Genomic DNA, 22,667 nt, shown 5'->3' with positions numbered 1-22,667 from the left:
GGTCATTTAAAGCCGTTCTAAAAAACGCACAACTAATGAAAAAGGGAATACCAGGCGATTCCGTAGGAAACCGGTGCGTGGGGCAGTAACCATGTGCGCGTTTCGGGAGAAATGTTGGATGTTTTTGGTTTCGCCAAGGCTTAAAAGGTCAGTAGCTAAAGCTGCGTACCGATCTGAGCAGGAAGAGAGCCTTCAAATTGGGCAAAATGCTCCTAGAATGTTTCTGATTGTGCACTCCGCTATACTTGATGCTCGGGGGCTCCGCGGTTCTCTTGGATGACCTTGTAGTTTTATGCCAGCGAAAAATATTACGCCTTCTCCCATTATCTTCTAATGGGTCACATTGTATAACGACAATGGTATGATTCCCAATTGTGTGGAGCCACACACTGTGTGCACTTCTGCGTAGACCTGTTATTCGGCGCTGAGCATACCACCTGGAGGCACTTTTACTTCCGCTCAAGTATTAAATGTACATAGGCAATCGATCGTGTCATCTTTTGTTCTCCGGGGACTCCTTCCTAGCGCACATTGTACTTGCTTCACCAATCAGCAAACTGTTCACCACTAGCTGCACTACGTCAGCATGGCCGAGGGCTTACCATATACGTTTACGCAGAATTGCACACTTTTACTGCCAAGAGTCAGCATGCCAGAATGCAGAGAATGCAATCTTAAGGCGGTGGCTCTCGTAGGACTACACGAGCAGCGAGAGCACCTGTTGTTCGCAGAGTAGATATGTCTACAACGCGCATCGATAATAGACAGAGCGTCACAGACGCACCATAATATGATATTATTCAATCAATAGCACAGGGACGGGACCATCTCGTAATTGCTGGGAAAGGGAACGGTACACAGCATGCATGCTCACCTCCAGGCGCTCACATGTCTGCTCCCCGTATCGGAAAGACAAACCTCTTTAAATGCGCCGAAGAGTGCAATAATATTTTGCCCCTAGTTATAGTTTGCTCAATTTGAACTAGAATCCTGACTCCTGCACACCATTCATAAGTCATTGTGGGAACGTTTAGGATAGCTGGCGGGTTCAGCAGTGATTGTACCCCCAAGCAACGCGCAAAAGTACTAAGCGTTGGGGGAAGTTAGTGCATGATCCTGAATCTTAAGCAAATGCTAGATGCATTTTCAAGCTTCTTGTAGCCGGAGACTCGGCACAGAGCTACTCCCAAGAATTAGACTCCATCCCGTCCGAAGCGATTCCCTCAAGGGTGAACATTGAAGCTGCCCGAGCCAGGGAGCATACAGCGTCTTAATCGGCTGTGACAACCTTCAGTGCTGCAATTCTGCATTGAAGCGCAATCGACAGGTCGTCATCACGTTGCGCAGAACTCACGGACGAACATGCAAACCGCATACCCTGCCAAGACGCTGCCAGTGGAAACAACAAATGCTGCTCTTTCTCTAAGCATAGGCCAAGAAGGAAGCTTGGGTGAAGAAAAAGCTCTCTTTCTGCCTTCAGGCGGCACCTCGGGTAAAGTTTCGCCGGCCATGAATCAACCTGGCGAAAACTGCAGACAATCTTTGTCCCCCCCACTTCCCAATGAAAACCCTTGTGCTTTGGCCAGGTCGAATAGCTCACTTCCACAGAATCAGATACAGACCCGCGAACAGGGGGTCCAGCCTGTCGTGCTTCACTGCAAGGACATAAACTGTGAGGCAAAAGCCCTTTCCTTGAAGTGGCAGCCCTCCCAATTGACGACCCCCATCACACGTAGAGCGAGCGGTTAGTGCACTTCCCACTTTCCTCATATTTCTGAATCTTCTGCACTGCAGACTCAGTCGCTATTCCACAAGACGGCACCTTCATCTCCAGGGCAATAAAGAGGCTGTGCGCTCGCAAAAAGCCAACTGCAGGCGAAGCCGATGTCGAAGCTGACAAACGCCGAAAGCTTCGAAAGGAAATATTGTGTCTTGATGGCATAGAGCTTGTTTTCAACCCCGGAGATTTTGGTAACACATTTGGCTCCTCGGCTGCAAGGCATACCTTAGCCGCAACTGCGTCTATTGACTGAACTTGAACGACAAGCAAACTGCCACTTGATTTCCCTTCTTTTTTCTGTCTATTTGTACGCAGTTGCTTTGATGGGCAGCAGCGGCGCCGGCAAGTCAACTCTGTTGAACTGCCTGAGTGGCAGAGTCTCGACGGGTTTGCGAGGGGAAGTCGACATGAACGGCAGGCCATGTACACCACAGCTGTGCAAAGAACTCAGCTGTTTTATTCAGCAAGAAGATCTTATTTTCGGATACTTAACGGTGGAGGAGCATCTGCACTTTCAAGTACGCACGGGCTATCACCCGATTTTGATTGCTTATGCCCCTCTATTAGTTTGTCTCAATTTTTACGCCTTTGAAGTCACATTTTCTCCTTTTTCTTCGGGACATCGCCGCTGGCAGTGCTGTTTTGCTTGAACCATGAATGGTTTGTTCTAACGAAGTCTTATGAGTTCCCCGAGCTTTCCTGTTTTTCAATGTGCCACTAAGCTTCTGTTTAGGGGTTCCTTGCGACTCTTACATACATGCTTTTTTCAGGCATCTCTCCGCCTGCCTAAAGGAACCACAAATGCAGAAGTGAAGCGTACAACATCGTGTTTGTTGGAGTCGTTTGGTCTGGCACATATTTCAAAGTCATTTATTGGAGGCCCACACGAGGCTGCCCGAGGGTACGCGGAGTACTCAGACTGCATCTCTTTGGCTTAAACAAAAATCAAATAAACAAAGCGTCTTGTGTTCAACTGACCGAGTCGGTTAAGGAAGCGGAGTACCAAATACTCGCACTGTGTTCTCAGGTCGATTTCGGGTGGCGAAAGGAAGCGGCTTTGCATTGCAAGCGAGCTTTTGAGTAACCCATCAGTAGTTTTTGCAGACGAGCCCACCAGTGGTTTGGATTCCTTCATGGCCAAAGCCGTCTGTGATCAGTTGTATACTCTGGCGGCCGCTGGTTGCACAGTTGTATGCACTATCCACCAGCCCAGTGGTTCTTGTTTCTCTCTTTTTAACAAGGTCGGGCGACTTACTTTGAATTGCTCTGTTAGCTTCTTTTTGCCAGACGTTCCCCCTTGCTGTGTACACCTTTCAATCGAGGAGCTCTTTGGTGTGGGACATATGATGTAGGTTCTTTTATTAGGAGAAGGCCGTGTTTTATACTATGGAGATCGGCTGGCAGCGATTGCCTGGCTGGAACATTTGGGCGGTAAGCCCTGTGAAATTGATGCAAATCCAGCGGAATATATTTTGAAAGTGACATCCCTTCAGCACCTTGACATGACAGCAAAGACGAAGCGCCTACATGAATGGGCTGAAGCATGGAAGCTCAACGGTCAAGCATTCCTCAAAAACTGGGTTAGTTGTTGTTGCTTTTATGCACTGCAACACACTTCTTCGGTACACAGCCATTGCTTTGCGTGGTAGTGCTCTCGCACTCAGAAGCCAGGGTGCATCCTTTGAAGCTGTACACCTTACGGGAAAGGGTGCGGCATTTTGCGCCCAGTTAGTAGCAGGGCCGCAGCGCCTTCCATTCGCCAATATTTTGTGAAATGGACAACGGTGTGCGTTGCAGTAATCTTGTCTGTCTCAGCTCTGTGCTTCGTGCATGTGCATATCGCTTCGGTTGTCGTATGTTGTGTGGGCAGGAAGAACAAGGAAGAGACAACTTCAAGCAGCGCAGCTGCACCTTTTCGTCCATACTCGAGCCTGTGGTGAGCGCTACTATAGAAAGACATGATAATTTTGCTAGAGCCTCAGCAGAATGCCATTCCAAGGCGGCCTTTTACTTTACTTTCCTCTCAGGTTTTGTGGGGTCCTTTTGCTGTGAAGGACTTCGAGCCCTGCCACACTAGCCGCCTGCAGTAGACTGTGCCGAGGCGCGGTGATATGTATGCTGTCTACTGCAGGGAGCTACAAACACCTACAGAGTTGAAGAAGCTGACGGGGAAGGGATGCCTGTGTAAGGGAACGGTAGACAGTGTGGTCGACTTTAAATACCAGCCCAACTGTAAAGGCGTGAAGGAGCAGCATAACCACTCACCTGCAGCGAGGGCTTTTTCCTATAGACGCGGTGAACATATAGCTGATGAGACATGTTTACTGCAAAGTAGAGTCGAGCTCCAGCACCATGGAAAGTCTGTAGGATGTCATCGGAGCGCAGGCAGCGCAAAATCCAATATTAGCACTGTTCAGACTGCATTGTGTACATCTAGGGGCCAAGGAGAGGACTGCAGGGAAAACTGCTTCAGGGTCAGCATTGATGCCAACAAGAATGGGATTGCTGATGCTGTTACGACTCAGCAAAGTGTCTTGAATGCACTAACATCTGTAGGAGCTACAAGAAATGCCCGGAAGAGCAAACGTATTTCACCCTTCACTGAGGCCTGGGTCCTGACAAAGCGAGGACTGCTTTTGCGACTGCGGGACCCATCTACATCGTACATTCGTCTAGCCGCGACTTTAATTACAGCGCTGTTACCCTCATTCATATACTTTCAGTAAGTCAAATTCGCTACCTCTGCAATTTTCGTCATCAAAAACATGACCTGTTTACTTTATAGTACAGGAGTTAAGCAGGCGAAGTTCCAACTGCAGAGGCCAAACATGCTTTTTTGAAGAACAGTGTGCTTGTATTTTTGAAGGATGGGATGGAACCTGGGAGATGCCTGGAATCGTGTCTCCGCATGCTACCAAATCGTATTAACACAGGTACCACCAGGCCCGCCCACGTTCCGCCCAAGGCAGGCCACAATAAAATATGAACTTTCGGTGCTTTCTGTTTTTCTGTTGGCTTTTCTGTTCAGTCTCTCGCATGCCTTTTCAACGTTGCAAGCCTTTTTCCTCAAGCGCGGCCGGTGGCGCAAAGGGAGTATGAGTCAGGTAGGACCACGGTGAATTCTGTATGTAGTTGCACTAGCGACTGAAGAGCTTCATGAAACTCGTTTCAACGGCGCGCATTTTCAATTCATTGGACGTGTAGTTTCCAAGTTTCTTGCATTGCCTAGGATCCAACTGCGTCAGCAGCTAGCTACGCCAAGTGTCACGGGGAAACATGGGACATTCTACTTTGGGTGCGCAGGTGTTATTCGCATGTGGGTGTATTTTATTGGAACGTCGACTAGTGACACTGTATTATTTCTGGTTTTCCCCCTCATTTTTCACTTGTGAGTTTGACCGCCTGGGGTAGGGATGTTTGCAACCCATTCGCAGTACGGCTGCAGTTGTCTAATGAACGTCATGCGATAGGTACGTTGGTTCATTTCATGCGTAAGGCTTTTGCCTCATTTCTGTCCTTAGGATTACATTTTTTATTATGGGTTTGGCTTCCTCGGCCGCCAAATTCTTCCAATCTTTGGGCATCTTGCTACTGTCAGTTCTATCCCTCCAGTCATACGGCTACTTTATTTCTGCCGTTGTGACCGATGTAAGTCAGCAACTTGATAATTCATAAATAAGGTCACCGTTTCGGACCTCCTAATGAGCTGCGCGAGCGCACCTCCCTGTGTTGTTTCTGTCATCTTCATTGCATGACAATTTTTTGCGAGTAGCCTTCCAACAGTCCATCAGCCTAGAGGCTTGAAAACTTTGCAGCCCAAGAACCACTAAGCGACTAGTGGCGCACGAATGGCCGCTTTTCGCCAATTCGTAGACCTCAACAAATAGCTTGCTGGCACTTTTCCCATATATTTTGTCCGGAAGCTGCGTCCCGGAGTATTTCTATGCGTCACATCGTATCTTCGTTCCTGAACAGTACATCTTCATGTGCCCATTCTTTGAAACCAAGACAAAGTCACAATGGTAGAGAAGGAACATTCACCAATTTACTTATCACCGCTGCGCTGCTTCTTTTTCTCCAGGAAGTCGTAGCACTCGCGGTGACGCAGGTCATCCAAGTTGTCCTAGCCCTATTTTCTGGATTCATGACACAGATCGACCAGTTGAGCCCCTTTTTTAGAGTCCTTGCGGTAAGAAAAAAGTCCCAGTTTTTGCACTTCCCTTCCTTCCACGGGGACGTCTTCAGTTTAGTGAAGTGATTTGGCTTCTAGTGGTGCTGCTCCGTTACAGGCGTTATCGCCATTCAAATATGCACTCTCGGCTTTTAGCGTTACGATTCTTGAAAACGAGTACTTCATTGGTGAGGAGGGAGAAAGAGTTTCGGGAGACGCCGTAAGTCCAAGAGGACCCTTCAGCGGGAAAATTTAAGCCAAAGAGAGCTCAACCCCAAAAGAGCTGCATCAGGGGCTTGAATCATTTTCTGTGCTATGTTGTCCACGTAGTTTCTCGAAGGAACATTTGGAATCAAAAGAGAAACATTCGCTTCAGATTTGGGAGCCCTGGTGGGGCTTATCGTCGTGTAAGCTCGGTCATATATTTAGTTTTGTCGATGCAGCGCAGCTCTGTGGATACAGCTTTTACAGAATACAGTCGCGTGCTTTTCTTTTATTCCGCGATACAAACAACACTCCTGGATATCTGCAGGCCCCGCTTGTTAGCCTTAGTGATTATGGAGTGCCTCGCACGGAGAACAAAGGAGAATGCTTGAAGTGAAGTGCAAGCCAAGCTGGCAAGCCAGTCCTCTTTTTGGCAGGCATCGACCTGGTGGCTTCCCGGCACAAGTTTGAAGACTTGACATCCCAATTCGCTTTGGATAGTAGCTTCCTTGACCATCTTTATGCAGCAACAGAGCGACAGACCCGCATTATACGAATCTCAGTTTTTTTGCCTACATCCGACACGCAAATCGTGCTAGCACACTGCTTTCGATATTCCACAACGCATGCTTCTTCTGTGCAGTGTGGGTTTTCTGTAGTTGACATCGTGCGGGCATATTTTCGCCTAAGTCTCGCGGTGTCCAACACGTGAGCTCCCCCAGTTCCTCACTGCTCTTAGCAGTGGCCTCTCAGGAGGCACATTTACTGAACTTCTGTGTTTAGTGGCTGGCAGTCGATGGGAGTGGGAAAGACAAAACCAGAATTTGAAGCAGGTTGTACGAGCCCGCAGTCATACAGAGGAAATGAAGTTTTCCGCATATTCCTTTGCGCATTAGCTGGGTGAAGACCCGTCAGCATCCCAGTTCGCTTTTTCACCAATGGATCTAAGCACGTGGCGTCGACGGGAACCTTGAAGCACCTGCAGACCTGGTACATCCGAAGCACTACAAGCTTCGTAGAGATTTTCATTCTAGGAATTTGCTTGAGCACGGAGATCATACGGAATACATCCAGAACTTTCTGAATTGCGATTCGCACAAGAAGCCGAAATTTTACTTTAACGTAGACAATTCCTTCTACTTCTCTGCATTCATGCGTGCAAACGCTCAAGTGAGGAGTTTATACCGCACATTGGGCTCTTCAAATGGTTGAAACTACGAAAAGAACTTTAACTTCGCCAGCCGCGAAAAAAGCCTCTTTTCTCATCAAGGGCCAGAAGACAGGGCCAGGTGCCTCACTTCAGCCGGTCCAGAAAAATCTTGCATAGCCGTGGGCACCATCAGCCCCCACAGTTACTGGGACCTGATGAGTGGATGATCAGCGCATTTCCTTGGAAATGACTCTACCTGCACCACCCTGTGCCAGCGTCGTCGCCTTATCCGCCGCCCACCATGGTGCAGTTGTCGTACGAAATTGTTTTGTCTATCAGTGTGGTTAAACAGAACGTTTTTACCCTGCACTTCTATGCAGATTTAGGATACCCTTTAAGCTGGCAGTGGCGACAAGGGCCAGACCACTCTGAATACCATGAAAAACCCAACGTCTATTGGCGTATCGCTATTGGCATATCGCTGTATTGGTCTTTGTCAAGTGTGAACCGAAGGTCAGAAAATCTAGCCCAGATCAAGAAGCAACGCTGCTGCGAGTCCATAACTGGAAAGCGGTGCACTTCTGCACATTTCGGCATGCGCACAGGCTACGTATTGAGGAACTAAAATGCTTTAGCACCTATGGATGGTACATTCTCGCTCTTAGGCCAGTCGACGTACACCAAAAAAAGATGAGGAGTTGCTTCTGAAACAAGTGGAAGTGCTTATGGAAAAACTTCCCAGAAAGGTGGTTGAACTGAAGGCAGCATCTTGTGTGTGCAATGCGCTAACTTGCTTGCTGCACTTGCCTATTTCTGAGCAACAATCCGACCTCCTGTTGCGTGTTTTCCCGATAATGACCCGTGGAATTGATTCATTACGACGAAGAAGGTTTGCCGAGACGGAACGGCTGTCGCCTCCACTAAAGTGTGCAATTTGAGCCATATAAGAACTCCTGAGTCGCCAACGCAAAGGATTACGCAGCATCCTCCCGTTTCATACTAACTGCTGAAACATGATGCAGTTTCCTCTTAAATAAAATGGAAAGGACACTATTTGGCACCTCCCCGTCACTACTATTCCTGCTATTCCCTTCGCTAGCATCATTGACCGAAGTCCCAGCAACCTGCCTCTTTGGGAAAGCCTTTCTAATGCCTTTCTGAGTTTATCTTGCTTAAAAATGCCGTATGGAGCCCCCCCGGAACCTCTGACTGTAATCTTTGTAATCTTGCCTTCATAGAAGAGTGCCAAATGCCTCATGGAACTGTTGAACTTAGATCACACGTGTAACTGTCACCGGAATCTGGAAGCACTAAGAATAAACCCGCAGAGAGCAAGGGCGCGGCTTGTACGCATTGTGTGTGTGCTTTCTTGCAGCTCTGAGGTTTTTTTCTCGAATTCTCCCGGTACCTTTCTAAGGAATAAGCGTTTATGACCCATGTATTCAGCTAGGGTTTGGGTTTTCGCGTGATTTAGCGCCTAAAGTGCAAGTTCGTTTTCCCTGTCAGTCGTTGTCGCTGAAGTTCCGAAAATCCCGCGGCTCGCCGACCCACAGGCAGGCGCCTAGCGCTTGGTACCTGGGGTTGAAAGTGCGGAGTTGAGCAGCGCAAACAGCAGGAGAATTGCTTTAAAATAAATTATTCGGTGGGGTAATTCCTGGCAAAACTACTAAACGAGCGCACACTGCCGACTGGGGCTTGCCAGTGGCAGCTTGAGCCGCAGCAGCACAGGAGCTTTAGCTGCTGGGCGAGCGGGAACACGCGAGAGCGCCTCTAAGCAGTTGTCTTCCAATGTTTTAACCCTAGTAAGAAAACCCTAAGCCAGAAATTCTATTTAGGTTGGCTAACCAGCGTTTTGGGGGGAGCGAGGGTTTGTTTTTTTTTGCCTTTCCCTTCTCCGCGGTGGCCGACCCCCCGGCGCCTTGCCTGTGCCACTGGTCTGTTGCCAACGCCCTGCAGAACAAAACCTAGACCCTTCCCTCTCAGTCACAAACCCTTTTTTTAGATTTTAATTCGTGGACAGGAGGTTATTATTCGAGGGAAACGACAGCGGAATCAAGTCACGTCGCAGCGTCGCTTCCCGCAGGCCGCAGTAGGGTTTAGAGTTTAGGGTTTGAGGGTATTTCTCTCTTGCTTTTCAGGCGGAACCCAGCTAAGTCGCTAGCCGTTGACGATGCCTGGCGGTTGCGGAGTGCTTTACTTTGTTGTTAAGCTCTGCCGCCCGGTGGCTTAGGGTTTGGGGCTAGGTTCTAGGGTTTGGAATGAAGAAGAACTATCCGCAAGGTCTTCTCGGGGGCTGGAAGCAACCCCCTCTTTGCGCTTTTTAATCTTTTTATACGATCCGCCTGTCTCGAGGCTTTCTTGCCGCTTTCTGCCGTTTCTTTTAATTCTATTTTAGGTTCCCCGCCGCGGTTACCGCCCTTCCAGGCTCTTATCATTTGGGCTTGAGAACGGGTTTTGTTTGGAGCCACTGGAAACCCTGAAGGCTAAACCCTAAACCCTAAGCCCTAGCTTTATTTCTCTGCTGGCCCTCTCCAATTCCCTTGCTGGGCCAAACTTGGCTGCTGCATTCGGGAAAAGCCGGAACAACAGGTACAAGAGAAGGCGCACATGAAATCAGCATATGCATGCAAAGATATACACAAATGCACGTATTTTTATTTGCGTTCAAATATATATTATATGTGTGTGCACATTCGAGTATGAGAGCAAGTCTATTTGCATGCATTTTCTTTGCCTGTGCATTTCCTGGTCAAGGAAATACATGCCTGCGCGCATGCATGCGGTACATTTCCAGAAAAGTGTGTTTTTGCGCATATCCACACTGTGGGCAGAGTTGCACGGATTTCCGTGCACTGTTTGTTTATTTGTCGTGTTTTTTGCTTCCAAATGCATACATGCAAAGCAGCAAAAATATTTTTGTACAGATGCGAATTTGGACACAAGTCCGGAATCATCTGAAATCTCTTTTTCTGGCTGGAAACGAAGACGTCAGTGAATGAATGACGCGTGCATGCATTTCCAGCTGTACATACACTGACGCCCCGCATGCGCCCAAGTGCAGCTGTTTGAAATACATATTTGCATTTGTGCTTTCCTCTGCTGCTGCAATCGCAGCACAACGGCTCCTTCTGCAGCAAAATGATATCGTCGGCGCTGCAGCGGCTGTCTCCGCTGCAACAGCAGCAAAGTAGCCGCATGTCTCTCTGCTGCGCTGCTGCTAAAGGAATTCTGCTGTCAGCAATTGGAGCTTTTCTTTACTCGTGCACTGGGGTGCTGACAAAGGTGGTTTGTTCGGCCGGGCTCCCCATACTCAACGTAAACCCTAAACCCTAAATCCTAATCCCTAAACACGCCAGGGGGGACCCCAGTCTCATGGCGAACTTTTCGAGACGCGCTTGGAAGAGTCCAGGAGGGGCCAGTTGCTGCTGTTTTTGACGTGGTTGGCTGCTTTTGTTTCGGTGTTGCTGCTGCTGCTGCTGCTGCTGTTGCTGCTGCTGCTGTTGCAGGTCTTGCTTTTTCGGTTTATATTTCAGTCTGTGCTCTGTGTCGTTATTTGTCAAGTCCGCAAAATAAACCCTTTCAAATATCTCCATTACAAAGAACCTCTCGCCAAATTTTTACTCGCCAGAGGGATCATTGCCGTTATCTGCCACGGTCTGCTGCTGCTGTTGCTGCCGCTGCTGCTGCTGTTGCTGTTGCTGCTGCTGGTGTTACTGCTGCTGTTGCTGCTGCTGTGGTTGCTGTGTCGCTGCTGTTGCTGCTGTCAGTGTTGTTGCTGCCGACTAGGCTGTTCGTGTCGCTGCTGCTGTTCGTCCTGTTTCTGCGGGCCGAACTGTCCGTATTGCTGCTGCTGCTGCTGCAGTGGCTGCTGCTGCTGCTGGGTTTTTTATTTTATTTTTAGTTTTTCTTTTTGTCCTTCAGCTCTCTACTATGTTGCTCTCTCGCGCCTGCCTCTGGGAGATGCAGCAGCTGTGGGGCTGTCGGCTACAATTTGGGCCGCTTTTCTTGGGGCTGTAATTCAAAAGGAAGGACTTGGCTGGTATATTGCTGCTGTTGTTCCTGCTGCTGCTGCTGCTGCCGCTGTTTGTGCTGCTGCTGCTGTTTGTGCTGGTGCTGCTGCTGGTGCTGTTTGTGCTGCTGCTATTGGTGCTGTTTGTGCTGCTGCTGCTGTCTGTGCTGGTGCTGCTGTCGGTGCTGTTTGCGCTGCTGTTACTGGCGGTGTTGTTTGTGCTGCTGCTGCTGCTGCTGTCTGTGTTGCTCCTACATTGCTGTGTGTGCTGCCGCTTCTGCTCGTTCCGTTGTTGTGCGTGCTGCTGCTGCTGCTGCTGCTGGTGAGGGAGGGGCGGGCATGTTGAGTTGAAGAGGCACGAAACTGAATGGGGCAACTCGTGCTGCTGGGGGCGGTATTGCTGCTGCTGCTGCTGCTTTTCTGCTGCTGCTGCTGCTGCTGCAGGTTATGGAGTATGGTTTTGGTTTGCTGCCTTGGCATTCTACTCATTGCGAAGCCGGGCCTCATGCACGAGACCCTCGGGGGCGGCAGTAAACCCTAAACCCTAAACCTTAGTCAATAGCACAAGTTAAGCCCTGGATTGTTATTTCAGGAAACATAAACCCTAGCACGTCACGGAGCCACGATGCTGCATCAGGCCAAGAACGAGATTTAGGGTTTAGGGTTTAGGGCTTAGGGTTTAGGGTTTAGGGTTTGTTTGCAGCAATTATCGCCGAGAACTCCAAAAGTGAGATCGCAATGATTGACAACATTACAAAAGGCGGGGCTTTTATCATGCTGGTTGTCGGCGCCTTTCTCCGTAAACCCAAAACCCTAGGCCCCAAACCCTAAACCCTAAGCCCTAAACCCTTAACCCTCATAGGTTGAGCAGGCCTGTCTCCGACCCGATCCTCAAAGAGGAAAGCACTTTCAAAGCGTTGCTTGCAAGCGAGTTGGAACATAGGCTTTAGCCAAAAGGGTCTAGGGTTTAGCGTTTAGGGTTTAGATAACAAATTTCCTATGCAGACTGTAGCCTGTGAAGCTGGGTCGTAGAAGGGGAGTGGAATCCTAGGGTTTCGAATGGGCACACAGGGTTCGGGCGGTTGTATGTGGATTGGGGTCTAGGGTTGAGGGTTTAGGGTTTAGGGTTTAGGGTTTGTGTGGCTGTGGAGGGCAGACGGCGTGTCGTTTGTGCTGGGGCGGCACGTGGCCACAAGGGGGCCCCCTATTCTTTCGGTTTTGTTTATGATGTTTTTTGGTCTTGTTTTCTTTTTGCCTTTGGTGCTGTCCGTTTCTCCATTTACGGCTTCTTTCTTCAAAAGCCTCGAGCCTGCCGAATGGACAGCCCTCATCCGTAAACCCTAAACACTAAACCCTCGCTTCCACGCCCCCTCCGGGGCAGCACGCGCAGGACTCTGTATACCCTCGCCCGCTGAACTCCCTCGAGTTCTTGCTGCTTGCACGTCTTCAGCTGCCAGGTCGACAGACTCAAACCCCTAAACTCTAAACCCTAAAACCTAAACCCTAAACCCTAATGGTTTACGCTTTTTCGCAGTGCTTCCCTGTCTGGGTCTGGGGGCGCAGCTGTGCCTCATAAGCGCTCTAGAGTTTGAGTCTGCTGCAACAATCGCCATTGTCCAAAACCTGGATGCTGTCTTCAGCTACTCCTTCCAAGTAAACCCTAAACCCTAAACACTAAACCCTAAACCCTAAACCCTCGATGCGGTCCCGTGGCGTTGCTCCGCAGTGGATATTTGGTTCCAAGGCCTAAACCCTACTCCCTGGCAGCTCAACTCGTGCGGAGCCAACCGGCTCCAAAACCCCAAATCCTAGCTCCAAAACCCTAAGCCCTAAACCCTAACACTAACCTTGGGAGCTGCTGCTGCGTGAATGCGAGCAGCTGATCATTGGCGAGGGTTTCAATGTAGCCTCCTTGTGTGGGGCTGGCTTGATCGTCTTTTCTGCAATTGTTCTCGCCGTTTTTACCATTAAAAGCTGGATGCAAAGAGAGAAGCAGGCCGCTGCTGCTGCCGCTGCTGCTGCTGCTGCGCTTGCTGCTGCCGAAGCTGGCGAGCTGCAAGACGTGCTTTCCACCCCGCCGCAGGTGGGTGCTGCAGCAGGAGCCGCTGCTGCCTCTGCTGCTGAAGACGGAGCAGTAGCAGAAGCAGCAGCAGCTGAAGCAGCAGCTGCAGCAGCAGCAACAGAAGCAGCAGCAACTGCGGAAACCAGCAGCAGCATCTTTGCACTCAAAGTAGCCGTTGCAATGCAGCAGCAGTTGGTGCAAGCAGAACAGCGAGTACAGGGAGCTTCCTTGGTATCTCCCAGCAGCAGCAGCAGCAGCAGCAGCGGCAGCAGCAGCAAACAAAAAGTAGACAGCAGCGCAAAACTGTACCCTCCTGCTGTTACAAATGAAACAGTAAACACAGCAGCGAGCGACAGCGAGCTCAGCGGCCTCGAGAAAGTAAACCCTAAACCCTAAACCCTCAATGCTAGACCATTGGGGGAGGGTGTGGGGTCTGCAGCAGCAGAGCCGCAGAAACTGGCAAGCAGCCGCAGCAGCAGCAGCAGCAAAGTATTGCATCCCGTAGAGTAGTTTGGTGCAACACAATAAACAGAACAACGAAAACAGCAGCAACACGGCTAGCAGCAATTGCTACTTGTGCTGCAGCAGTAGCTGCTGCTTGTACCGCAGCAGCCACCGCTGCGTCAACAATTTATTAGTTGCTTTTGTTGCCTTGCAAGCTGCGAACCTTTGGCGACATCGTGCTGCTGCTGCTGCTGCTGCACAGCAGCAGCAGTAGCTGCAGCAGTGGCGCTGTGACGGCGCCTCTGGCCGTTACAGCAGCAGGAACTGCTTATAGAACCGCACAGCAGCAGCAGCAGCAGCTCCTGCTGCACGACTTGCTGCTCTGATGCTGGGGAACTTCCCCAGAAACAGAATTACTAAGCGGAGGCTCCGACCAGCTGTTCTGCTGCTGCTGCTGCTGTAGATTCTGCTGCTGCTCTAGATGCTGCTGCTGCGTTAGGTGCTGCTGCTGCTGCATTGCGCCTGCTGCAGCTGCTGCTGTAGTCCTGTAGCGCGGCGGATGCTGCTGCAGCTGCGTCAGCAGTAGCAGCTGCTGCAGCTGCAGTAGCAGCGGCAGCAGCAACTGCTACCGTTGACGCAGCTGCCTACGCAGCGCCACCAGTTCCAGTTGTTGCTGCTCTAGCAGCTGCTTTTGCTGCTGAATGACCTGCTGCTGCTGCTGCAGCCGCTCCTCTAGTTGCTGCTGGTGCGCCTCCTTGCTGCTGCTGCTGCTCCTGCTGCTGCTCCTGCTGCGGCTAACTAGCCGCTGCAGACGCGAGATAGCATGCAGCAGCTTCATCCAATCAACAACTGCTTCCTTCATTAAGATGTCTCCTTTGTACCTGCAGCACAATGTGAGCGCCTAGGGTTTAGGGTTTGGCGCTTCCCATGCTGCTGCTGCTGCTGCTGCTGCTGGGCTGTTAGTCTCCCGTTTCTTCTGCCGCGGGTGCGCAGCAGCGGCAGCAGCACCACCGTAAAACCAACAGCGGCGACCAGCAGCAGCAAGAGAGCAGCAGCAGCAACACCATACAAAAATAGCAGCAGCAGCAGCAGCAGCAGCAAGAGGGTGCAGAGGGTGCAGCAGCAGCAGCAAAAGCGTTTTCATTTTTCCTGCAGCTCCTACCTTGTCGCTCGGGGATGCAGAGACAGATCTTCCTGGTCGTCCCAAATCCCCCAGTACCGCTGCTGCTTCTGCTGCTGCTGCTGCTGCTGCTGTTGCTGCTGCTGCTGTGGCTGCTGCTGCTGCTGAGTCGGGCGTATCGGCTGTGGGGTGAAGTAGAGAAGAGCAGGAAAGGCAGAAACACCGAGGCTGCGGCACAGGGACCTGGCATCCTGCTGCTGCTGCTGCTGCTGCACTTGCTGCTGCTGCTGCTGCTGCTGCTGCTGCGCGCAGTCAAATGCTGCTGTCAGCAGCTTGGGGGGCTGCGTCTTGTCTCTTTTTTGAAAAAGAGATAAAGACAAAGACAACAAAGAAAGAGACCCTCGCTGGCTCTGCTGAAACGCGAGAGCCGCTTGCCGCCACGTTTGCAGCAGCAACCTGCGCGCCCAAACCCTAAACCCTAAACCCTAAACCCTGAACCCTTAACCCTGAGCCCTAAACCCTGAACCCCAAACCCTGAACCCTGATCCCTAAACCCTAAACCCTTAACTAGACCCTAAACCCTAAACCCTGGAGTCTACAAGTAAACGAGGCAGCAGAGGTAAGCCAAGAGTGCAAGAGAGGCTTGGAAGTAACTTTTTCCCTTCTAAACCCCAAACCCTAAACCCTCTGCTTAAGATGCTGCCAGGGGCTATTGATTAGGGTCTAGGGTTTGAGTATTACGTGCTGCTTGAGTCCCATGAGGTGAACAGCAGCACCGCAGCCTCTTGGCTGCTGCTGCTGCTGCTGCTGCTGATGGCTTGGAGCTCTTCAACGCGCAGCAGCTGGACAACATCTGCACGCGCACGCAGCAGCAGCAAAAGTGGAGAGCAGCAGCTGCACTAGCAGCAGCAGCAGCAGTTGAGAGGCGGCAGCAGCAGCAGCAGCTCCGGCAGCTGCCTGCATGAGCAGCAGCAGCAGCAGCGCTAGTTATGGCAGTATCCGCAGTAAAACAGCAGCCGTAACAACAGCAGCACTTGTAGCAACAAAAACATCGGCGGCGGCTGCGGCGGCAGCAACAGCAGCGAAAGCACTTGCAGCAGCAGCAGCAAAAACAGGAAGTGGCAGGGACAGCAGCAGCAGCAAAAGTAGCTACCTCCCTCATCTTTGGCTTCAAGCGTTCCTCGAGGGGTCCTGCGGCACCCCAATTCTAGAAATCCGAGGGCCCCCCAGCACTGCAGCAGCAGTGTGAGAACCACCAGAAGTCCCATAGCCAAACCCTAAACCCTAAACCCTAAACCCTAAGCCATAGCAAATAAAAATCGAATTTCTGATGGACTAATAAAAGAAGAATTGCAATTACAGATATAAGTCAAACAAGACAAAACGATTCCAAAGGAGCTGCTGGGGGCCCCCGGGGCCCCTGCGGGCCCCTGGGGGCCCCGGGGGACCCCAGGGGCCCCACTTACAGATTAACCTAGTACAAAAGAATGCCTTGAATCAAAACCCTTAGACTCTAGATCCTAAGTTATGTAATAAATGCCGTTTTAAGTGTTATTTGGGTATAATTTCACGCCGATCAGAGTGACGGAACCCTGAACCCTAAACCCTAAACCCTGAACCCTAAACCCTAAACCCTGAACCCTAAACCCCAAGAAGCACAAGATCTGAACTCCAGTGCCTGAGCATTCAGCGCCAAACCGCTGCAGCTGTGCTGCCTCCATGGCCCTGCTGCAGCGTCTGCTGCAGCAAAACTCTGCTGCAGCAAAACTCTGCTGCAGCGTCTGCGGCAGCAGCTGCAGCGTCTGCTGCAGCAAAGCTCTTCTGCCCCCTTTGAACTTCAGACAGCGAAATATTGAAGTTTAATTATTTTATTTTCAAAAACTCTTTCTTATCTTCTCCAGCAGCCAAAAGGCACTTCAAACATTTCTTCATAAAGCTGCATTATACTTGACGTCTACGGGGCCCCAATGGCCTCTGCAACAAGGGCTAACTTTGCCTTATGATGGCTTTGGAAGACTTCACTTAGTGACAGTGAAGTATTATATTTCATCTTCCTTTAAATTTGGCAAAGTTTTCAAAGTTATTTCTCTCTTTTTACTAAAAAGCTGACCAAAAGAATAGCTAATTTCTTGATGTTTGTCTGTGTCTTTCCAGGAAACAAAAGAAATGCAAGACACTATTTTAAAGAAATGCCAAAACTAAAGCCCTAAAGTAAAAGCAAATGCCCTACAGCTCCACAGGCCCTAGCGGCACGCTCTAGCTGCGCATTCGCAGCAAGCCTTGCTGCTGCAAGCAGCACAGTCAAAGTTGAAGCTGTAAAAAATCTCTTAAGTTTAAGTTTGTTCTGCAATTTGTGAAAATAAACAAAAAGGGCTTACTAGACTCGCCTTATAGGGAAGGAAAGGGAAGACCAAAACGCCCCATTACCAGTGAGAGGACCCACATAGAACTCTGAAATCGTTTTCTTTGAAAACAGATTCTCGAAACTTAGTTCGAAAAATTAAATTGTTCTAGTTTCCAAACCAGTACCTTCTGCAGCATGCTGCGAACGGCGACAAATAAGGGCCGCAGCCGCGCTGAGCGCACACGGCGTTTACTGGGTTTTCCTCCCGCAGAAGTTAATATTCTTTTTGAAATCTTTTTTGTCGAAATAAAACAGGACTTCATAACCAGAAACCCTTGTGGGCCACTCTTTGGCAGCTTTTTGCTGAAGCCAGTGCTTTTTCTTTCTGAATAAGAGCCATATAAGGCACTTTTGACTTAAGCCGTCCTGCTCGTGTTTTTAAGGACAGTTCTCTAGAGTTATTCCAAAATGGAATTTAGACTAATTACAGTGGCATCTAAGGATATAAAACATCTTTAGCTGCTGCCCTTAATAACGGCTCGCCATGCAACCACGGATCAAGTACCTCTAGGCCCCGGCAACAGATTGAGGGAGACAGCCACCACGCAGCCACCCCGCTAGTAGCCTTTTCAAAAGGTTTTTAATTTCATTATTTTTTAAAGAAAAGAACTTTCCTGCAGGAGAAGAAATAGGCCTTCTGTGATGGCCTCTGTCTGGGGGAACCTGGAGTGCGCAGCGCTCCTTGTAGCCCAGAAATATCCCTCAGGCTCATACAGTTCAAAACGTTGAAAGTAAAAAACAATTCGGAAGTTATTATCATTTAATGGGCTTTACTGACAGGGAAAGCTGGCCAGTGGAGCTCTGCAGGTAGGAAAGAACTGCTGTGTCTTTGGGAATTTGGCCAAGAAGGATGTTTTCTTAACTCTTTTAATGTTTTAGAAATGACTTCTGTGAGCTGTGACAAGTGTAGGCATCCGTAACCAGAAGCAGAAAGACCAAAAAGCAAGAAAGTGGCAGCCCCGAGTTTCGCTCACTTAAAAGACCGCCATGGGGTCGACCGGGCTTTGGGCAACAGGCAAAAAATGTTCAGTTTTTGCAAAAAGCTCAAAAAGACAAAAGTAGGTGGACCATCTGGGTTCTCGGAGATCCCAGGGAACCTCCAAAAGGCCCCAGGGGGCTTCCTTGCTGGGGGCATGCATGCAGCTGCAAAACCACGGGGCTCTTAAGGACTTTTTGAAATCTTCTCAAGGAAGTTTGGAGGCTTACTGCGCTCTGCGCTGCCTTGGAGTCAGTGTAGCTTCATATTTTACATTCCCGCCAAGAAAAAGTACTTCTGGACTTGGGCTCTCAAGCAAGTCTTGGGACCCTCTCCTTGTTGGGCCTGCAGAAAGTCTCCTAAGCCTGCAGCTTAAAGATTGCTTTTTGCTGCAGCACTGCTGCTGTAAAGCACTGCAGCTGAAGTTGAGTCTGTCTCTGCTGCTGCCGCCGTATGCCTCCTTCAACTGGATAACTAAAAAGACAATTAACAGAAAAAGAGGCCCTTTTCTGTGCGGCCCCAGGAAAAAAGACTTTGCTGCTTTTGTGCCTTTGGCGAGAAAATAGAGAAGTTAAAGCTCCCCGAAGTGACCCAGGAAAAGAATCGAAAATGAAGACAATCTAGTTAAGAAGACGTCTAGAAGACTTGAAGGGAGATTCAAGAAGAATTGAAGAAGCACAGAGAGAGGACCTCGGGATTCATCAGAGATCTCTACATTTGCAAAAAGCCCCAAAAACCTCACTCGCCGCATGCAGAACTCATGCATTCCTGCTGCTGCCACTGACAGCCACACGCTGCAGCAGCAGGAGGCCCAGCAGCAGCAAATGGGGGAATTTTTGTGACTTTTCAGAGAAGAGACAGCAGCAAAAAGGAGACTGGAGATTCAGAGAGTTGCCGCGGCAAAGATGCAGCAAAAGACAAGCCAGGAACAAGCAACAAGGCAGTGTTGCCAGCAGCAGCAAAAGAGCTTTTAATTTCCTTTTTTTACTGCTTCCTTCCAGGGTGCCTCTGACCGAAGCACAATTTCTCTCTTTGTTGGCGAAGTCCAAAGGCTTCCTCGGTGCCAAATCTAAAAGGGAAATACAAATAGCAGCAGCAGTAGGTGCTGCGTGGCTAGCTACCTAGCTAGCTAGTTCAGCTGGAGTGGACACTTAGCTGGCTAGGCAGCTAGCCAGTTAGCTCAGTGGCAAAAGCTGCCCAGCTAGCTGGCTACGCAGTCACTTCCATTCGCCCAGATCGCGAGCTCGCTAGCTAGCCAGTCAAATAGATCTGGCTAGGTCTCAATGGAAAGCATTCGGCTAGCCATTTGCTGCCGCGGCAGCAGCTAGCTATGCGAGCAGCTAGCCAGCTACTCTGGTAGCCAGCTAGCTGGTCAGGTAGCCAGATTGCTCGTCAGATAGTTAGCTAGCTCTTCCGGTAGCTAGCTAGCTCGTCAGGTAGCTAGCCAGCTAGCTAGCTAGCTGCCCGTGTAGCCGGCTAGGTAAGAACCACCCCAGAGGCTAGCTAGCTGCAGTGTTCCTCTAAAGACAAAACCCCAACTTTTCATTTTCGATTTTTGTTAAGAAGACAAACTAAGCAGCAGCGCCTTCAAGAGAGAAGGCCAAAAGCCAAGAAGGCCAATGAGGGGTTTCCGGGGGCCGCATGCACTGGGGTTCCCGAAAGCTAGGGGAACATAAACATAGCTCTTCACGAACTGCTGCTGCTGCTGCTGCTGCTGCAGAGGAATTAGTTGGTGTTGCAGCAGCTGGCGATCGGTGCTGCTGTCTCGGGGCTTCTCTGGGCTTGTGGGGCTGGAGGCGAAACAATGTGAAGTTAAACCTTTTCCTGTTCTGTCGAATGAGGCAAGAACTAGTTGTAAAGGGTGAGGTGTACATACACCTGAAGCTGGCCAGACACTGGAAGGACAGCGGGCGAAAGCGGTTGCGGCGGCCAATTCGGGCCGCAGACTTGTGTCTGGCGCATCATTTCATTAATTTAATGTTTTAAAGAACTTATTTAATTCAGTTGGCCTCGGATTCTGTCTAAACAGAAGCTAGCAGGACTGCTGCTGGCAGCAGCGGTGGCGCTGCGGGGTTGCGGGAGGCTCGGGGTGGTTTGCAGGTCTTAGGGTTTGTTGAGGGTTTAAAATGCGAAATAAATGCACAAAAGTCCGTCGAGTGTACAGACAGGTCGCAGCAGCAGCAGCAGCAGCAGCAGCAGCAAACCTACAGCCTCCCTCAGGTGTCACTACACCCCAAAGCCAAAGCCATCCCCTGGCTCTCTCTTGCCTCTTCTTCTCTTTTAGAGGCGCCTTTGCGTTAAAGTTCTAGTTCGGGGCCGCGGTTTAGGCTCAGGGTTTAGGGTTTAGGGTTTAGGGTTTCCACTTGCCCCAGCGCCAGGTGTACGTACAGCAAACCCTAGACGGTGGGGCGACGAGACTCCCAACTCTCTCACTAGCGACCAACAACAGCTGTTTTATGTTTCTTTTTGCATCTAAGTTAGGGTTTAGGGTTTAGGGTTCGGGGTTTGGGGTTGGCTTCGCTGGAGGCCAGCTGCTCCCAGGTCACAGGGTCGCAAACTGCGAGGGTTTAGGGTTTAGGGTTTAGGGTTTAGGGTTTGCATGCACTCTCCCTCTCGTAATGGCTGCTGCCCCCCACCTACCAGAAGATCTGCCACCCGCAGCAGCAGCAGACAAGCCAAACCCTTGGGGCCCCAGACCTGGGGGCCCCCTGCGGGAGCGTGACTGACAGCAGCAGCAGCACAAGCAGCAGCAGCCGCAGCAGCATCTCAAACAGCTGCAGCAACCTCAGGCAGAAGTACTCGGCGAAGACCCCGGAAGCAGCAGCAGCTGCAGCCGCAGCACCAACAGGAGCAGCAGCAGCAGCAGCAGTCGCAGCAGCAGCAGCAGCTCGCTTCTCACTTTGCTGCAGCAGGCAGCTGTTGCTTCGGGGCTTCTGTGATGGGGTGTGTTTCCCCTGGTTGCGGAGCGCTAAACCCTAAACCCTAAACCCTAAACCCTCGGTGGTGTAAAGGGTTTAGGGTCATGAGAACAAGCCACCGGATTTCCTCAGCAGCAGCGATTGCAGCAGAGTCTGCTGCTGCTGCTGCAACTCCCTCGCGAGCAGCAGCAGCAGCAGCAGCAGCAGCACGCTTTGGCCGCACAGGGCCTCCACGCTCAGCAGCTCCTTCTCTTCCTCCTCCCCGCAGAAACGGCAACAGCAGCAGCAGCAGCAGCAGCAGCAGCAGCGTCTCGTTGAAGACTGTGCGTGCTGCTCCTGCTAGCAAGTCTCCTGCATTTAAAGTGGGACAGACACGAGCAGCAGCAGCAGCAGCAGCAGCAGTAGCAGCAGCGGCAGCAGCTGCTGCAGCCGCAGCGCCAGCAGCAGAAGCGACTCTGCAGCAGCGCAGCAGCAGCAGACTGCATGGCCTGCTTACTGAAGCCCACGGCTCCCCAACCTGCGGCGGCAGCAGCAGCAGCAGCAGCATGAGCAGCAAGGGCGAGTTCAATGCAGCTCTGCAGCAGCTCTCGCATTCGCTTAATGCTGATGCCCCTGCAGCAGCAGCTGCAGCAGAAGCAGCAGCAGAAGCAGCAACAGCAGCAGCAAGGGGAGATTCACCGGTCTCTCGAGAAGAGCAGCAGCAAATGAGTGTGGACAACAGCCATGACTTGTTCGGTGACTCAGCTGCAGCAGCAGACACAGCAGCAGCAGCAGCAGCAGATGCGGATGCAGCATCAGTTGCTGCAGCAGACACAGCCACGGAAGCGGCAGCAGATGGGGCAACCGAAGCAACAACAGACGCAGCAGCAGACACAGCAACAGAGGCTGCAGCAGACACTGCAACGGAAGCAGCAGCAGACACAGCAACAGAAGCAGCAGCAGACACAGCAACAGAAGCAGCAGCAGACACAGCAACGGAAGCAGCAGCAGATGGGACAGAAGCAGATTTAGACACAGAGGAAGCAACATACCAGGAGACCCTGGACAGCGACCCCGAAGCAGCAGCAGCAGAGCAGCAGCAGCAGCAGCAGCAGCAGCAGCGCAGGCTGTCTTCCAGGCGCCGCCAGGGCACTCCCGTGGCAGTAGCCCGCAGCAGCAGCCGCAGCAGCAGGGGCTCTTCGGCCCGCAGCTCAGCAGCAGCAGCAGCAGCAAAAGGAGACAGAGACACTGCATCAGACGGCTGTGGGGCCCCACACGAGGCCCCAGCTTCCTCGAGAGGCAACGCCGACCTTGTGGCCCTCAACAATGCAGACCGAGGTGAGTCTGCTGCTGCTGCTGCTGCTGCTGCTGCTGCTGCTGCTGCTGCTGCCGCTGCTGCTGCTGCTGCTGCTGCGGCTGCTGCTGCTGCTGCACCTGCGGCTGCTGCATG

The 22,667-nt window shown here is 51.0% G+C and overlaps 4 protein-coding genes across 4 annotated transcripts in view; 3 read left to right on the top strand and 1 right to left on the bottom strand.

Moving 5' to 3' along the window:
- Positions 1-1,362: 1,362 nt before the first annotated feature.
- Positions 1,363-6,362, top strand: ETH_00034605 (ABC transporter, putative; the record flags this gene model as incomplete). Its single annotated transcript, XM_013376753.1, has 16 exons — positions 1,363-1,672; positions 1,795-1,971; positions 2,096-2,298; positions 2,551-2,681; positions 2,808-2,967; positions 3,133-3,360; positions 3,651-3,716; positions 3,912-3,964; positions 4,218-4,502; positions 4,647-4,713; positions 4,809-4,884; positions 5,084-5,168; positions 5,302-5,428; positions 5,862-5,969; positions 6,070-6,171; positions 6,282-6,362. The coding sequence occupies 16 exons, from the start codon at positions 1,363-1,365 to the stop codon at positions 6,360-6,362; spliced, it is 2,259 nt and encodes a 752-aa protein (XP_013232207.1).
- Positions 6,363-11,768: 5,406 nt separating this feature from the next.
- On the top strand, positions 11,769-14,206 carry ETH_00034600 (uncharacterized protein; the record flags this gene model as incomplete). The annotated part of the gene is made up of 6 exons (XM_013376752.1): positions 11,769-11,844; positions 12,018-12,113; positions 12,471-12,647; positions 12,849-12,967; positions 13,194-13,754; positions 14,036-14,206. The coding sequence occupies 6 exons, from the start codon at positions 11,769-11,771 to the stop codon at positions 14,204-14,206; spliced, it is 1,200 nt and encodes a 399-aa protein (XP_013232206.1).
- Positions 14,207-14,445: 239 nt separating this feature from the next.
- ETH_00034595 (uncharacterized protein) lies at positions 14,446-16,208 on the bottom strand (the record flags this gene model as incomplete). The annotated part of the gene is made up of 4 exons (XM_013376751.1): positions 14,446-14,701; positions 14,983-15,396; positions 15,682-15,793; positions 16,094-16,208. 4 exons carry the CDS (start codon positions 16,206-16,208, stop codon positions 14,446-14,448), a joined length of 897 nt encoding a protein of 298 aa, XP_013232205.1.
- A 5,134-nt stretch (positions 16,209-21,342) lies between these two features.
- ETH_00034590 (AT hook motif-containing protein, putative) overlaps positions 21,343-22,667 on the top strand; it is a gene marked incomplete at both ends in the record, with an annotated part of 2,040 nt that continues 715 nt past the window's right edge. Inside the window, one exon of the mRNA XM_013376750.1 lies at positions 21,343-22,555. Within this exon, the coding sequence (XP_013232204.1) occupies positions 21,343-22,555 (1,213 nt within the window). The remainder of the gene's footprint in view (positions 22,556-22,667) is intronic.

Source organism: Eimeria tenella, genomic scaffold (assembly GCF_000499545.2).
Source record: "Eimeria tenella Houghton genomic scaffold, Eth_scaff4, whole genome shotgun sequence".
NCBI classification, from domain to species: domain Eukaryota; phylum Apicomplexa; class Conoidasida; order Eucoccidiorida; family Eimeriidae; genus Eimeria; species Eimeria tenella.
This window is presented reverse-complemented; position numbering and strand designations above follow the sequence as displayed.